The 17548-nt window shown below is 45.9% G+C and overlaps 1 protein-coding gene across 1 annotated transcript; it reads right to left on the bottom strand.

Moving 5' to 3' along the window:
• Positions 1-713: 713 nt before the first annotated feature.
• TNN (tenascin N) lies at positions 714-16200 on the bottom strand. Its single transcript, XM_074599348.1, is given in 17 exon segments — positions 714-763; positions 1651-1722; positions 1989-2057; positions 3366-3533; positions 4223-4319; positions 5417-5568; positions 6431-6563; positions 7075-7196; positions 9823-9917; positions 9919-10081; positions 11494-11544; positions 11547-11756; positions 12760-12948; positions 12951-13036; positions 15658-15855; positions 15857-15914; positions 16194-16200. Coding segments are annotated over 17 exon segments (1920 nt in total).
• Positions 16201-17548: the final 1348 nt, after the last annotated feature.

Here is a 17548-nt window from a genome sequence, read left to right as displayed (position 1 = left end):
CTCCTCAACCAAGGGGAAGTCTTCCTCCATCCAGACTTTCCCTGTTAGTTTCTCCAAAGCCTGGGACTCCTGAGGGCTGTCCCGAGCAGTAAAGACAGGAGCAAAAACACATTCAGTAACTCCACCTTCTTTGCATCCTCTGTCTCCATGGCTCCTGTCTCATTCAACAGCAGGCCCACAATTTCTCTAGTTTTCCTTTGGCCTCCAATATACTTGAAGAAGCCCTTCCTGTTGAGCTTGACAATCCCTTGCCAGGTTTAATTCCAAGGAGGCCTTGGCTTTCCTCATTTCATCCCTGCATGCTCTGACAGCATTCTTGTAATCTTCCCAAGTAGTCAGTCCCTTCTTCCACTTACTGTAAACTTGCTTCTTCCACTTGAGCTTTTTTAGAAGCTCGCTGCTCAACCACGCAGGTCGCCTGCGTCCCTTGCCCAATTTCTTAAGAATGCAGCGATCCTGAGCTTGGAGAGAGGGGTGTTTGAATATCAACCAGCTCTCTTGAGACCTCCTGCCTTCCAGAGCCATAGCCCATGGGATCTCTCCAAGCGGTTTCTTGAAGAAGTCAAAGTTAGCCCTCCTGAAGTCCAAGGTTGCAGTTCTACTTGTTGTTGTTTTATGCATGCTACCCATGATCCTGAACTCTATTTTCTCATGATCACTACAGCCAAGGCTGCCCCCAACCTTAATGTCCTCCACCAGTCCCTCTGTGTTTGTCAGTACCAGGTCCAGTAGTACTCCTCCTCCTTGTTGACTCCCGCACCACCTGTGTCAAAAAGTTATCATCAATGCACTGGAGGAACCTCCTGGACTGTGCATGCCTGGCTGTGTAGCCTTCGCAGCAGATACCATGGTGATTGAAGTCCCCCATGAGAACCAAGGCCTGTGATTGCGAGGCTACTTTCAGGTGTCTGTAGAAAGCCTCATCAGCTTCCCCATCCTGATCAGGTGACAGTGTCCCTCATATTCACCTGCCCCTTAATCCTTACCCACAAGCTCTCAACTCTCTCTTCATCTGCCCCCAGTGGGAGCTTGATACATTCCAGATGCTCTCTCACATAGAGAGCAACTCCACCACCTCGCCTGACTGGCCTGTCTTTCCTGAAAAGGACACAGCCATCCATGGCAGCATTCCAGTCATGTGGGCTGTCCCAGCACGTAATTGCAATGAGATCATGGCCCTGCAACTGCACACAGATCTCCAGCTCTTCCTGTTGATTCCCCATGCTGCGTGCATTGGTGTATAAGCATTTCAGAGAGGGAGTTGTGTGTATAGTTTTCACCCTTGAGATGTGGTATGCCTTCTGGCTCTCAGAAATACTGGCACGCTCCCCCATAAGTGCTGATCTACTACACTCAGGCACCTTACCGGCAGGCCCAGTAGCATCCCCACCCCCCCTTCAAATCTAGTTTAAAGCTCTCTCAATGAGCCCCAATAACTCTTGTCCTAGAACCCTTTTCCCCTTACAAGATAAGCTATTCCCGCCTGTTACCAGTCGGCCTGGCATCTTGTCAAAGAACCCAAAGTCCTGCCAGAGGCACCGGGCTCGGAGCCAAGCATTGATCTGCTGGCTCCGCCTATTTACTCCCTCATCATTCCCCGCAACTGAGGGGGCTAGGGTAGAACACAACTTGCAATCCCAATCCCCTGACCAGTTGTCCCAGGGCCCTGAAATTTCTCTTCATTGCCCTTGGACTTCTCCTTGTTACCTCGTTGCTGCCTACCTGAAAGATCAAAAGGGGCTAATAATCTGAGGGCCGTACCAGGGAAGGAAGCTGCTTCTTCACATCCTTGACCCGGGCCCCAGGGAGGCAGCAGACCTCCCTGTGTATCGGATCCGGCCTGCATATTGGGCTTTCTGCTCCCTTCAGTAGCGAGTCACCTATGACAATGACCTGTCTTTTGTTCTTTACCGCAGAGGTTTTGATGTGGGGGATGGTCTGACTAGACCTTGCTGACACCTCCAAGGTAGGAGAACTACCATACTTACCATCATCCAGGTTCCCTTGCAGAGCACTGTACTTGTTAGACAACGGCATCTGGGAAGGTGGGGTAGTCACTGGGCAGTCACAACAGTGGCGGCACCTGTTGCACCAGTCAGGAACTTCTTGCCATTTCCCCCTGTCCTCCAAGTCACCACATTCAGTCGGGCGGAGAGAGGACAGGGAGTTCTCTGTAGCAGCGGTTCTGTTTGCCTGCTTGGTTTCTGTCGTGGGCTACTCCAAGCATCTGTCCCTCTCTTGCATTCCCTGATGGCCCTCAACCTGCTTACCTCCTCCCTGAGCTCCATCACTAAGCATAGAAGCTCCTCTACCTGGGCACATCTCCCACAGGCGTGCCCACCACTGCCATCCGACACCGGTGTAAGAGCAGGGCACACCCCGCAGCCTGATGCCTGTGTGGCAGCACATTCCCACAAGAGCTCTGTCTGGGAAGCTGCATCAGAGCTGGTGGGTGCAGAGCTTATGGATGCCATGGTCTTCTTCCCAGTAGATACCATCGCTTCCTGGCCAGGTTAGCAATCTTTCAGTGCTCCGCCGTGCGAACTGCTGTGACCAGACTGTTGTGTCACGCCCTGTTTGCCTGGTCTCTTCACCCACCCAGGAAGCCCACCCTTGTCATGGTACTCCTGGGTGACACCCTGAATGACACCCACTCGCCACTTGCTTGCTCAGCAAAAGCTCCCAAGGGGCTTCTTCTATGGAGATGTGTGGGGGGGTGCTTTTCCCAGCTTCGAAAAGCCCCAAAAACAATTGAAGTGCTGGAGCGTGTCCAGAGGAGAGCTACCATGAGGAGAGGCTGAGGGAGCTGGGCACGTTTACCTTGGAGAAGGGGAGGCTGAGGGGAGAACTTATTGCCCTCTACAACTACCTGAAAGGAGACTGGAGAGAGGTGGGTGTTGGCCTCTTCTCCCAGGTGAATAATGGCAGGACCAGAGGAAATGGTCTGAAGCTGGGGCAGGGGAGGTTTAGATTAGATATTAGGAAGAATTACTTTACTGAAAGAGTGGTCAGGCACTGGAAGAACGTGCCCAGGGAGGTGGTTGAGTCACCATCCCTAGGGGTGTTTAAGAAACGTCTAGATGTGGCACTTCAGGGCATGCTCTAGTGGCAGAGATTGTAGGGGTTTGGTTTTTTTTGTGTGTGTATGGTTGGACTCGATGATCTCAAAGGTCCTTTCCAACCATGAAGATTCTATGATTCCATGATTCTTTTTTGCCGCTATTCCCTTCCCCAGAGTGGACTTACCTGCACTGGAGCTGGTCTTCTCAGTGAGGAGGTCCCGTGCTACTGGCAAAACAAATACACGGGTCCCAGCATTTGCTTCCCTGTGCGAAGCAGAGACAGCACAAGTACAAGGCACTCACCGGCATTGCCTCTGTAATTCCCCACCAACAGCCTGTATCCGTCCCTGCTTGAGGCAATCTGGAAGAAGTCATAGCCAGCATAGACAGATTCGCTGGCTGTCCACAAATCCACCCAGAGCTCATGGCAGATGGGGCTGCTGCTTGAGAGATTGCGCAGCTTGTCAAGACCTAGAACAAAAAAGAATTACACTTCAAAGAGAAAAGCCTGCTCGCCTTTGCAGTCCTAGACTCTCATCCTGTGACCATGGTGGTTAAATCAGCTATTTCCTGCCTCCCTCCTTCCCTGCTTGATGCTGTTGTGGCATTTTGCCAAGTTTATTCTGTCTTATCTCATTTTCTAGCAAGAGACAGCAGTATCAGAAACACACAAACAGCCTAAACCAGTGCAAGACTGGCTGTAGTGCAATGTTATTTTTCCCAGAACATTTAAAGATTCTTACTCCAAAGACCTTGACCTATTTAGTACTGGATTCTCTGATCTATGCAGAGCTCTCTAACAGAACAGGACAGACAAAAAATGACCTAATACACCAAGTTTTGTGAAGTATCCTGGACTTTGCATTTTCACAAATGCAATTTCTTTATTTTTCCTCCCAAAAGAACCCATAAGCCTGAAATAAACCTTTACAGAGTTTGCCTTGCTCTGAGACTACTCCAAAGCCCAAACATGCCAGTGGAAAGAGTTATTGGGCCTTTAGAAATCCTTCAATGCTTCACTGGCACTTCTAGGGAGGACAAAAAAAGCTGACAGTTCCAGACTGCAGGCTTGGGGGGGCGGTGTGTGGATATTTCAGTATTTAGATGCTGCTGGAAAGCTAATCTTCAGCTCTTCACTTGGTCACACCCTTGTACTGTACCAAGCCAGAATTCCCCAGTGGGATCTCCAAAGCCTTCCACATAATTTTTCCAGTGTTTGTAGAAGTCCATCTCGCCAATGCTCTGCCTCTGAAACACCTGCAAAGCAAAGGTTGCTGTTTGAGAGTTCATGACAGGCTGAGGAGAGACAGGGAGGTTGGGAGTGAGAAATGCCCATTCTGATTCAAACACAGACAAAAAGGGGAAGCATTCAGGAAGAGACAACTCTAGAGGATGGAACACTGCACCTGAGCAGGGTACACGCAGAAATCGATTTCCATTTTCTGACTGGGGTGAATACTTAGTTGTGCAAATTTTACAGTTTACTTTCCACAAATATCTATGGACAGCACAAATCTGAGCATGATCTAAGCACTTAGACAGAACAAGCTTAGGGACAATATCCACAGAGACATGTGGGTTTCTAAACTTTACCAAAATCAGAGGGACTTGGGCAGTAACATGCAGCAATTTATTTCAGTGAATAAAATCACTTATTACTGAAAATGAAAGGTGAAGAAGGGAATAAAGATATTTTTATTTGGTCATTTAGGGAAGCAGCTATCAGAGAACCTCTGATTCACTCTGTCATGTTCATACACATTCCTCACCTCAAAGCTTTTGTGCTTCTGCCTCCAGATTCCCTTCAACCACTCAACAACTACTGTGTGGTCAGGGTCCAGGTGCATGCTCACAGCACTAGCATTTAAAATACTAACAGACATCAGCTGAACTGCATTAACTGTCCATATATGTAACCTCATACTGTGGTCAGGATGAGATAATATAGCTTAGTTAACTCATTATGAAAGGCAGTTAAGATAAGCTGTACTACCTCATCTTAAGGAAGGGCTGAAAGCACCCTCATATACAATTCCCATGACCCAATTGTCAAGAGATAACGAAATAAGCTGTCGTAACTCAGTCATTGTCCTCCATCAGCAATAATATGAGCCACTGTGGCATTCACAACCGAACAATGAAAAAGCCTTTGAGCCTTGCACAGCATTCCTACTGACAGTCTGAGGGGCTACATCAGGATCCACCACTCTTCCTAAAACATGCCACTCAGTCAAGGCAGGAGCTGAAATACGGTAGTGCAGTAGAGCAAAGGGAGCCTCAGCTAACACCAGTACCGCGTCCACTTGATTACCTTCATTAAAAAAAAATAAATAGAGGAGCAGAGAATCACTGACTATCCACCTGCCTCCATCAGTGGTCATGTCACAGTACACTTGCATCAGCCTGCTGCCATCCCCATTCAGGTAAATACTGTAAATGCTGCTGGAGGCATTTCCATTCTGCTGCATCTGGCTGCAGTCCATGGAATATGGGTAGAGGAAGCTAACTGTGAGAACAAAGACAGCAAAAAACTTGACATCAGCAAAGCAGGCCATAGAGCTGGAGGAGATATTTCACACCCTTAGCAATCTCCTAAGGACTATGGTACTGGAAGAGAAGTAAAGAAACAAGCAGCTTCCACTGTACACTCAGGCGGTGAGCTGCATCAGCAAGTTGCTGCTGGCAGACTTCCCCACTGCCTAGAAGCTGGCACGTGCATGGGGTCTCAGGAGGCTGCAAGAGATGCCGTCCTGGGTTGCAGTGAGAACAGGAAGAAGAGCCCTTGTTTGTGAAAGTGGGAGTGCCAGTAAAAAGGGACTTTAATTTCTCTGCATTTCACAATTTGTCCACAATTGGCAAGCCCTGTGGGCACTGGCACAGTACAAGACACTCCCACAGCAAGTTGGCATGAGCTTTTGTTTGATTTGCTGCCATTCTGGTGTACATTTGCTGACCTCTGAAAACAACTTGGGCAGCTAAGGAATGCCACAGGAGTACTTAAACAGCTGTGCCCTACTGTTACTAGGATGGTGCAGAAAGATCTCTAGCATATCATCATCTCTCCTGCTCACTGGCAGCTCACCAGGAGGCTTTGTCCTGCAGTTGGCTAGCAATGTTTGCCAGCAGCACTGACCAGTGTGGGCAATCTCCATACATGCTATCCCGTTGTTTTTCCAAGCCTCCAGATGGTGTGGCTTAGAATGGGCTCCAAGCTAGGAGACACATCATTGACTAGCTAGATGGTTTGCTTATGATCATGTAGTTTTCCAGTGCATTTGTAGAATATGAACTCTGTCTCTGACCTCTACCATAAAGAACAACAGCTGCAGAGCACAGGGAAAAATGCAACAACCAAGGCCAAATCCTACCTGTTGAGAAGGTACTGTCTGTCTTTCTGCTCTGGCGATCTCCCTTATAGGCCGTCACAAAGACGGTATACCTCACTCCTTGTTCCAGTCCTTCCAGCACAAACTGTTGTTCACTAGGACTCATCTGTACTTCCTGACAAATAAAACATATCAAACCCAATTCTGAGTAGTATTTAGCTTTTCTGGACCACAGTACCTCATACTCCGTATGTATTTACAGGTTTTTCTTGTAGAGTTCAGACAGGCATATTCACAGTATATCCATGGAGTCCATCTCCTGGGAAGATTTGGGGCAAGGTCTCAAGATACACTGTTAGGACACCGGGGACACTCTATCCTGGTGAGCGCTGCACTTCCAGATAATATCAAGTGAGAAAAGAGAAATGAAGAAGAAAATGTGTTCTCTGCACCTGGAGATCTGTTGGTAAGAGGTGTTCCACTGTCACAGAGTCCCTCCATATCTTCTTCTTATGACAGTAGCACATCTCCTTCCTTAAGCTCTCCCTCCCTGGGCAGTAGATAGCATAAATTCCTGCTCAAAATTGTTTTCCTGGGGACTATATACCCACAAGACCCAACCGGCAGAGCCCATAATCATAGGGGTGATTTCAGTGGGGTCTGCAGGGCTAAGGAATTTGCTGAACCTTGCTCATGACCTGGTAGGTCAGAGCATAGCCATCAATGTGTGCTGCAGGAGGAGTCCAGGTAACTACACCGGTAGAACGAGTCACATATGATACATGAAGGCTCTTGGGAGGATCAATCTCTATTGAAAAAGAAAAGAAAATTCAAGTCCCATTGCATAAACGAAAGACAGCATCCGCAGTGCAGCGCTTGAGCTGAGCTTTCAATGCCTGATCCTATTAACTGGGAACTACTGAAGTCACCCAGTGACCTTCACAGCTAGCAAGAAGAGATGGAAGCCTAGACCAAACATGGCAAGGTCTGCTACAAATCTGGTTTAGAATGTTTTGTGAGTCCTGCAATTAGCTCAACTGTACAGGGCACAGGATTTCCTGACACGTCTGCTTGAGAAGCCTCCACCACACTCATCTCTGAGGAGCGTTAACAGATAGGTCAGGTTTAGCTCTACGCCTCAATCCTGGAGCATGGCCCTAGTGTGGCCTACTGAGAGCCCTTACTCCTTGTTTCCCTACTGCAGATAAAGAATGACTTTGCAGGCTTTATTGTTGTCATGCTTCAGCCTTCTTTAATAAATGCAGGAATACAAAGAAAACCTCAATTTTGCAGTTTAGTCTGTGCTGTATATGGGACACCAGGCCTTACGCTGACTTCAAAGGCTGAGCCAGACTTTTCCTGTGCAGTCAGACTGCCCAAGTTCAGCATGAGAACAGGATTATTTTTAAGCAATGACAGTTCACAGCAGTTGTCAAAAAGCATCTGTCTTACGAGATACCCACAGCAGGGCTGCAGTGCTTCCCTCAGGATAAAGGCAATTTCTACAGCTCAGTTGGAAGTAACAAAAATTGAAGAAGCCTCTCACTAATTCTCATCCTGTGCTTGCTATATTCGGGTGTTTTGGGAACATCTTAAGGAAAACAATTTAAGGAGTAGGTTTGTCTGGCTTTACAAGTTTTAGAAAGAATGTTCTTCGTGGGCAGTGTTGGCCTTCAGGGAAGAGTTCTCTAACCCCCCAGCTCCTCCTGAGTTTATAACAAACTATAACGGAGTAATTCATCTCAATTCCCTGCTATTCCGTAGACCTCTCTGGTCATTTAAATTGTCTATTGATTCAGTTCTTCTCCATATAAACCAGGAAAAAACACTTCCTAGACCTTGAAGAGTGCTATAAGGATAATCATAAAAAGAATAAGGATAATCATAACAAGAATTATGATGCATCAATGAAATATTACAGTTGTGAAAAGGCCACAGAAGAAGACAAGGCCAAGCTATGTCTGTCTTAGGTAACGAGAAGAGTGGAGCAGTGTGGCTTCTCCCAGGAAACACTGCACTCCTTGTGTATAGGGTTACCACTTAAAACAGATACAAAGGCAGAGAAGAAGAAAAAAAAACCATCGAATATGAGAACAACAGGGACAGTAACACCAATGTTCACAGAGCATGTTGTTTAAAACAATGGCTATTCATTATAACTGAAGACTACCTTTCTCTAGGCTCCGAGTTAAACATTAGTTCATTATCTAATGATCTCATGCTTCATTTGTGAGACTGCTAAACAATTGCTTTAAGAAAAATGAGACAGAAATCTTCTGAAGAGTAGCTCGCTACATGTATACCTCCCGCTGGACAGAAGAGGGAGCTAAAAGGTACCAAATCCATCAAGGGATGGAAAGGGGAGCCTTAGAGAGTCCTACCGTTTCACAGCACTGCTCTTGAAGCCAGTCAGCAGTTTCCTTGGGTGCAGAAAAAGTCCTTGACCACAGAAAAGGTCCCTGCCACAGCCGATTTTAATGCTAGGGAATAATCAGCCATCACCTTGAGTAAGAAAATGTATTTTTTTTTCCTCCTCAGAAGTTGTATTATTTTAGCAGAAGTGTCATTACTCTTGGAAATATAACACACACACACACAACCACCAAAAAACATCCCATGAGTTTTTTGTGCAGATATTTAAAGAATATCCCTATTAACACTAAATGCATTCCCTTTCCCAGCAATTTAACTTCATGTGAAATTTCCAGGTGTCTCTGTTTTCACTCCAGTTCAGAAAATACCCCAACATTTCAATTTGCTGAAACTCTCCTTGCATTTGCAGTTCCAGACAGGTTCAGTCTTTTGGCCTCAAGAGATCTCCATTTGTCCCCATCAGCTGCCCTCGACCTCTGTAAGCACTGGGGAACTGCTTGGCATCTTGCCCTAAATCCAAGCTTCAGCCTTTCTATCTCACACCAGCTTGATTCATAAACTAAGAAAAGTACATTAGCAAGGCCAATGAATATAGAGTGACCCTGAAATGTTCCCTGTACACCATAATCCTTATGGCTGACTGAACAGGACAGATTTAAGCCTGCTTGGCAGTCTCCTAAGACCAGTCTAAGGTCATGAGTCAAAGGGCAGGGCATTATTTTTAACTGTCCCCAATTCTAAAATGGTTTAACTTTGGTTATTAAAACTCTGTTATTGGTAGGTTTGATAGCAGCACATGAAGCACTGCATGCTTTTAATTAAGGACTAGTGAAATAAGCTGGGTACCATCCATTGTTATTACTCCTGTATTAGGACATCTGCCACTTCTATAAGAGTAGTCTCTGTTACAATAGTCTATACTCACACACTTGAATCTTCAGAATGCGTTTTGTCAATGTAGATGTTCATTACCCACTAATGCAAGAGAAATGATAAAATGTAAAATAACAAAGGAGTAGGGTCCTTCTACCCTGTTTCACTTCCCTCCTGCCCACAATTACCTGTCAGCATGTCAGTGCTCACTCTCTTGCTCTCCTTGCTTCCCAGCTCTGCGCAGAGGTCGATGGTGTACTTCATGCCTGGTTTCAGTCTTGTCAGTAATGCTCCTGTCCTTCCCCACTTCTATTTCCTTGGCGTCCCCATCAGCAGAAGTGTAGCTCAGCATATACCTGTCTATGGGAGCTTGGACGCTATCCCAGGAGATGGTGGCTGTGTCCTCTGTTGCTTGGTCAGTTACCATGTTCTTTGGGTTATCCATTTCTAAGAAATAATGTGCAGAGTAGAAAGTGTGGGTAACTAAAAGATACACCTGTTCCCCTTAATACTTTTGCTTTCTAAAGCCCCATGATCCTACCCTCAGGAAGCCAAGACTGAAATGGACTAACTCATCTGTAGCTTTACTGTGTCTCAGTGGCTAATCACACTTGCTATTGACAATGCAGAACTGAAGTAAGACAAGATAAGGCACCGAGGCACAGCCAGCTTCATTAATTATCGAGTAAATTATCAAGTAATTATCTTTAGTAAATTATCAAGCAGAGATACAGGGAAGAATGATTGTGCAGTAGGAGGTCTGACTGAAATTTAAGGTTCATAAGAATTTAGGTCTAACACAGCCTCAAGAGAGATCCATTATACCAGTTATTTGGGAGCATGCACAGCCCTGGGGTCCTCACTGCCACTGGGTACACTGAGGCAAAGAAAAAGATGTGAGAGACTGACCAACACTCTGCTCCCCTTTATCACCCTGCCCAACAAATATCTCTTTTTGAGATGTGAAGTTCCAGCAAGGTCTAACACTTCTCTATAGTATGACTGAGGGAAGAAGGCCTTAGCAAAAGAGGTGGCCAAAGGAGAAAGTAATCATGGCTAATTCCATCTTCCACAGCTGCAAAGTTACAACCCAAGATTTCCACAGGTCACCCATGGGGGTGTTTGTGCCTGCCCTCTTGCTCTGCTTCCATTCCCTGCCCACACACAGATGATGTATGCCACATCTGTCTTCAAACTAATCAGGTTAGCGAGACCTGTGCCCTACTCCATCTCTCCTTCTTTCCCAGGAAACGCTAGCAGTATCCTCTGCCAATCAGTCAGTCTTCAGCTTAGCAGGCAACCTTTGTAAGCAAAAGCCTTGATTATACAAAGGGAACTACTGGTAGTTAAGAGGCTTTATCCAGGCTCAAACCATTTGCTACCCTTTCATGTTTTGTGAGAAGATTAAAATAGGGGTGTTTCCTTCCAAGTCTTGATTCGTTGATAAATACTGTTCTTATCAGTGACACTAGTTGAATCGTTCTAAGTTTAGTGTATATGGTGGGGCAGAGCTCAGCCACACCTACAAAGCTTAGCATACCTGAAGACCAAAAAGAGCAGGCAAAGCTCATAAGCGAGGACCACAGTGCTTTAGCAAAGTGCTGTGAAGCTCACACTGGGCTGATAGTTTCTGAAATAACAAAGCAGTCATTGGTTCCTAAAAGTTCTCTAGGCTTGGCACCATCTCTACCTGAAGCTTGAAGGTTCCTGTAGCATGGATGTCCCCACATCATGGGTAACCACAAGACAAACCGGTGTCTAGTATATGCTCTGCAACAGGTCAGAAAAAAACAGGACAGAAATTAAGATCACGTCCACACCATAGTTCCATGCAGAAGAACAAAGATTCTCTGGCATACCTGTCACTGCCTCAGTCCTGATCCTCTTGCTCTGTCAGGTTCCTTTCTCGCCCAAAGGATGATGACATATTCAATGCCAGATTTCAGTCCTGTCAAAGTCGTGGTGGTCTCGTTCCTTCCCACTTCCACCTCCTCTGTGTCACCATCAATAGAGATGTAGTTCACTGTGTACCTATCTATGAGAGCCTGGACCTTGTCCCAGGAGATGGTGGCTGTGTCCTATGTCACTCGGTCAGTCACTAGGGGAGCCGGGCTGTCAATTTCTGCAGAAAGTGTTAAAAGTGAAGAACACAGGCCGTCATGGTCAGGCTGTACTGTGACACTCCTTCCCCTCAAGGGCCTTGCCAGTTTCTTTCTTTTTCAAGTCCTGTTTCCAATCACACACTGATTGGACCCACAAAGCTGGGAGGTATCAAGGTCTAAGGTGATTTGACTGGGGTCTTTAATCCTTTAATTCTTATGGAAGTTTTCCAAGGGAACAGCACAGCGGCTCCTTACCTGGACAGAAGAGAGCCCTTGAAAAGCAAGATATTGTTACTTTCTTCACGAGCCTCTGAAGCTCACATAGATGTCATCTCTCCAGAAAGCGAGAGAACAATCAAAGCTCTTTTGTTAAGAGACCAGGATGATTGAGGTACACTTTTACTCATCTTCCTTCAGCAAATCCCTGACCATGGGATTTGGGTCTTGTAAGAGACATGGGTCTTGTAAAACACTTGCAACAGCTTGCAATCAATTCAGACATTTAGCTTTACAATGTTGTTACAATCACTGGGTTGTGGGCAGATCACTGCACCTTCTTAACCAGGATTGGCCACACAGGGGAAAGTCCTGGTAAGAACAACTGAGGAACAAGGATTAATCATTCTATTGCAAGAAAAGGCATCCTGCATGCTTTAATCTCTCTGCACTTCAATTTCTGCGTCTGCAAAAAGGAACTGAGCATTTCCTATTCCATGATGAAGGATAAACAAATGAACCAACTAAAATAAACCAAGACTATACAAATACATGAGACACTGCTGCAAAAGCTTCATTTTCCCTAATCCCTATTAATAAACACAACACAGCCCATTTGTAGTACATACAGGTAATTACAATCTCTCTTTGATGAGCTGAATAGGTTTCACAGCAAGATGCACTAACCTGAAGACTTGATCTCTTAAGCCTGAATCTCCCTCTGCTGGGAAACTGCCTTAGGATGGACTTATTCAGTGTTAAGGCAAAGCTGGGCTGTAACATACTCTTAACCTATTGCGCTCTTACCCGTTACAGCCTCAGTGCTGGCCCACTTGCTCTGTTTTTCTCCCTTTTCTGATGTAAAAATCCTTTTTCAGATGTAAATGATATACTCCGTGCCTGGCTTCAGTCCTGGCAAGGTAGTGACATTCTTATTTTTCTCCACTTCTCTCTCCTCTGTTTCCCCGTTACCTGAGGTATAGCTCACTCTGTGCTGTCTACTGAAGCCTGGACTTTGTTCCAGGAAACAGTAATTGCATCCTCTGTGACTTGGTCAGTCAACAGCTCAGTTGGGCTGTCGATTTCTATAAGCAAAAGTCGTAACGATTGGAAGTTTTAGTATAGTGCTGGGGCAAAGACAGTGGTCTAAAGATACAGATAACAAAAGTTTTATCAGCAGAGGTAGTATGTTTTTTTAGACTATCAAATATATTTGGAAAAACAGATGAGCTTTGGGAAATGATTATATGCCCAAAGACCTCAAAAGGTCTTGTGTGTCCAAAAGCTTCCTTGTTTTATTCTCCAGCTCAGACTGGTAAATCTAATAGAAGTTTCATTGGTAGCTACAAACCATATTTTGATCATGCAGTGTAAATACTTTTTGCTTGGCTTCACAGAGCAGCAGTGCTCTTGTCCTTCCCTACCTCCACATTCTTTGTGTCCCCATCAGTTGCGCTGTATCTCACCAAGTACCTGTCTATCAGAGGCCAGACCCTATCCCAGGAGACTGTGACTGGGTCTTCTGTCAGCCATCTGGCCACTACATGGACACTATGCTGGCAGTTTCTTAAGAGAAGGTTTGAAGGCGAAGAACGAGGCAATGACAGCGAGAACTATGTTCATATTCTCCACTAGAAAAAAAGACACTTTCAATCACCTCCCATTATCATAATCCTTCCCTTGTCCTTTTCACAGACAGAAACATGATGCTAGACTTCATGAGCCTTGAGGCACTATCACAAAGCAGCCTGCAAGAATGTGGCAGCCCAAGGACAGCCCAACAGCCCATGACCTATACAGACAGCATGGTTTTTTTGTGTTGGGTTTGTTGCATTTTTTTTTTTTTTCACTGAGCTGCTAAATATATCTCAGCAGCCTGGGCAATGAAGGGCTTACAGATGCCTCCCAAATTATTGGAACAGCATTTCTTATTCTGGCTTATTCTGCTGATTGTTGTAAACTCCAGGGCACAAATGCACAACCATCTGACAGCCACACTGTAATTTACCACACACCAGTTTAGCTGCACTATCATAGCACATTAGCTATGGTAAAAGTTGTGAATTTCCACCTGTGTGTACTAATCTCACCTCTATTTTTGAGTTGAAAATACGTTAATTCTCATTTTAATGAAATATGCTGAGGCTCCTTTGTGTCACCCTAGAGCGGTACAGACTGGGAACATGTATTTGAATAATCACAGCTCAGCTAGTTAGCAGTATAAGATTCTCACCTGTGGCAAGAAAATCGAGTGAATTATTTTCTTGAGTGATATGAAAATCAAGTGATATGAAAATCAAGTTTGTTCTTTAGCTATAATTGCATTGCAGCTGGGTATGGGCTGGGCCTGTAGGCATGTGCAGTGCATTTAATTCCTTAATTCCCTGGATGGTCCAGAGCTCCCCAGCCAGTCACCTGCATCAGTGAGAACATGGTCTAGCTTGAGACAATGGACCAACTTGAAAGTAGGTGATTGACTGATCTTCATAATTAAGCATTTGACTGATCCTTACCAATCTCCTCTGGGTGGGAACTTCAGACAGTCCTACAGATTCCCTGAGGCAGTTCCGTCTGTGTCTAGTCTGATTTATATGCTTAAATGTGTTGGTTAACATCTGGAGTGGAGCATCCCAAACACTCCTTTCTGCTGCAGAATTACAGATTGCGCATAGGTAAGGAAATTATAAATCATCAGCAGAAACTGCTCCTATACACACAGCCACATTGGACCATGGATGGCTGGATTATAAGAACTGAGAAAAACAGTGGTTCAAGACATTTCCCAATCTAGCTGCAGATCCTGCTGCAAGCAGATTACACAGTAACCTTCCAGTGGAGATTCCCGGCCACCAAGGGACTGCAACGAAATATCCTGTTCAGAGGTTTGATTCTCCACATGATCCTTACTTTATTCCATGATACCAACTGTCGTGGTTTAGCCTCAGACGGCAACAAAGAACCACGTGCTGCTCACTCGGGCCTTCCCAATACAGGAAGAATTGGAAGAAAAAAGGCAAGACTCTTGGATTGAGACAAAGGCAGTTTAACAGAACAGCAAAGGGAACAAGAAAACAACAACAATAACGTGGATAGAGGGATATACAAACACGATTACAGAACTGATGCTCACCGCAACTCACCTACCGGACCCGGGACGCCCCAGCCCGCTCCAAGCGGCCACTTCCTGCCCCCTCCCCCGGCAGCTCAGGGTGGGCATGGCTCATATGGGATGGAATACCAGGGAAAATTAATCCTATCCCCGCTGGAACCAGGACACCAACATATTTATTTTTTCCGTTTTAACAAACACTCTGTTATGACTATCTGTGCAAAATGTGCATGAGCTCCCTGTCCTATTGGGAAAGGCCACAACAGTCACCCCAAAAAAACTTAGAGGTGGTTTATGGCATTTTAAAAAAGCAAAACGTGAATTACACGTTCCAGTTATGAGGCTTAAGTTTCGGCTGTTTCACTGTTCTCCGCACTGATAGTAACTGGTGCCTTGCCGCAGGGCCTATCCAGAACAAGACTCAAAACAGAGTCTTCAAGGTGAGCTGGAGACCTATTCATCCACACTAGTAAGAATGACATGAATTTTTTACCTCACTAAAAACCTGTGCAAAGCAGGAAAAGCTTTACAAAACTAAATAAAATTTATGGAGTTTTAAATTCAAACTCAGCTCCCGCTGATGCTGCTACAACTTCCCTGACACAGCTCTGGTGCTTGCTTTCTTGCTTTGCTGGGGTCCCTTCTCTGCCTGTATGTGCATGACATATTCCATGCCTGACTTCAGATCCAGTAAGGTGATGATGTCATTTTCACTCCTCACCTCTATTTCCTTGGTGTCCCCATCAGCTGAGGTGTATCTCACCATGTACCTGTCTATGGGAGCCTCAAACTGTGACAGTGACTGTGTCCTCTGTCAGTGGGTCAGTTGCCACATTGGTTGGGCTATCAGCTCCTGGGAGAACATTTCAAAGTGCAGGATTAGGAAACATCAACTGGATTTAACCACTGCAATACCTGTCATGACACACGCACATTTCTTTCATGTTTGCCTTGCTGCTTTGGCCAGCTAAAACACAGAAAAACCTAAGTTCACTCTACAGCCCCTCAAGAAAGGCAGGCATCCATGAGAAACCAGCATAATCAGAGTGGGAAGAAAGCAGGACTGTTCTACCATTTAGATGAAACTTTCCACTAAATTTTGCAGGAAGAGCTTGCAGGCGACCTGCCTCACCTTCCATGGGTACCGACTAGAGCATTACCTTCTTGCTTGCCCTCCAGCAGCACCAAATATAGGCCCCATCATTTCTCTGCCTCTGGTGTCAGCCATTTGTCGGTCCTCCTTTTCTACCTATCCTGCAGACCTGTCTCTCAGACTTCCCCAAGGCTTCTGCTATTTTAGGTGATGAATCAGAGTTTAGTGGTAGTGATGGCTGATATTTGCCTTAGTCAAAACTCCCAAGTTCCAGGGTCACATACAAATATGAGCAGGATCACTCATTGTGGATTTGTTTTTCCTTTCTAAGAAGTTTTGCAGTCTTTTTTTTCAATATAATAGCTCAAAAATACTCTGCCATTATTTCGAAGAGCTTGAAGCATCAATGAAACAACAGGGTTTTGACATCTGCTTTAACATTCAGGTCTGGAATGCCTAAGCTGACAGTTACAGGAAAAATAGCCGTCAAGAAACAGTAGCATCTGCCGGGCCTTCTGAGCTGTACTAGGCACACAGTCAGAGCAGAAGTCAGCTTAAAAATGCTTCTGTGCTCTCCCTATGCTGGAGACGACTAGGTCTGACTCGGGCTCTGTTACAAGATAAAGCATTACAAAGCTTCAACCTCTAAGGGCCAGCAAGTAGATGAAGCCTCAGTTTTCCCGCCTGGCTCCTTGGGCATGGGAGCAATCTCCAGACACATGGAAATTTTGGAGGCTTGTGCTGCGCCAAGTGGGAAAGGGTGGTTTAGAAGTTGAAGGCGCCAGGAAAGCCTGGAGCCCAAAGGTCTGTGGGGCCATGCAAGCAATTCCCAGAGAGCTTTAGAGCAAGCCACAGTTTTCCCTCCTGGCTCCTTGGGTGTGGGAGCAATCTCCAGACATTTGGAAATGTTTGAGGCCGATGCCGGGGGAGGTGAGAAAGGTTGGTTTTGAGGCTGAAGGCGCCAGGAAAGACTGGATCACCAAAGTCTGTGTGGCCATGTAGGTGGTTCCCAGAGAACTTTAGAACAAGCCACAGTTTTCCCTCCTGGCTCTTTGGGCGTGGCAGCAATCTCCAGACATATAGAAATTATGGAGACTGGCACTGCGGTGTGTGAGAAAGGGTGGTTTTGAGGCTGAAGGTGCCAGGAAAGTCTGGAGCCCCAAGGTCCGTGGGGCCATGCAAGCGATTCCCAGGGAGCTTTAGAAGAAGCCACAGTTTTCCCTCTTGGCTCTTTGGGCGTGGGATCAATGTCCAGACATACGGAAATTTTGGAGGCTGGCTCAGTGCCAAGTGTGAAAGGGTGGTTTTGAGGCTGAAGGCAGCAGGAAAGCCCGCAGCCCCCAGGTCTGTGGAGCCATGCAAGCGGTTCCCAAAGAGCTTTAGAACAAGCCACA

This window comes from Larus michahellis, chromosome 8, assembly GCF_964199755.1.
Source record: "Larus michahellis chromosome 8, bLarMic1.1, whole genome shotgun sequence".
NCBI classification, from domain to species: domain Eukaryota; kingdom Metazoa; phylum Chordata; class Aves; order Charadriiformes; family Laridae; genus Larus; species Larus michahellis.
This window is presented reverse-complemented; position numbering and strand designations above follow the sequence as displayed.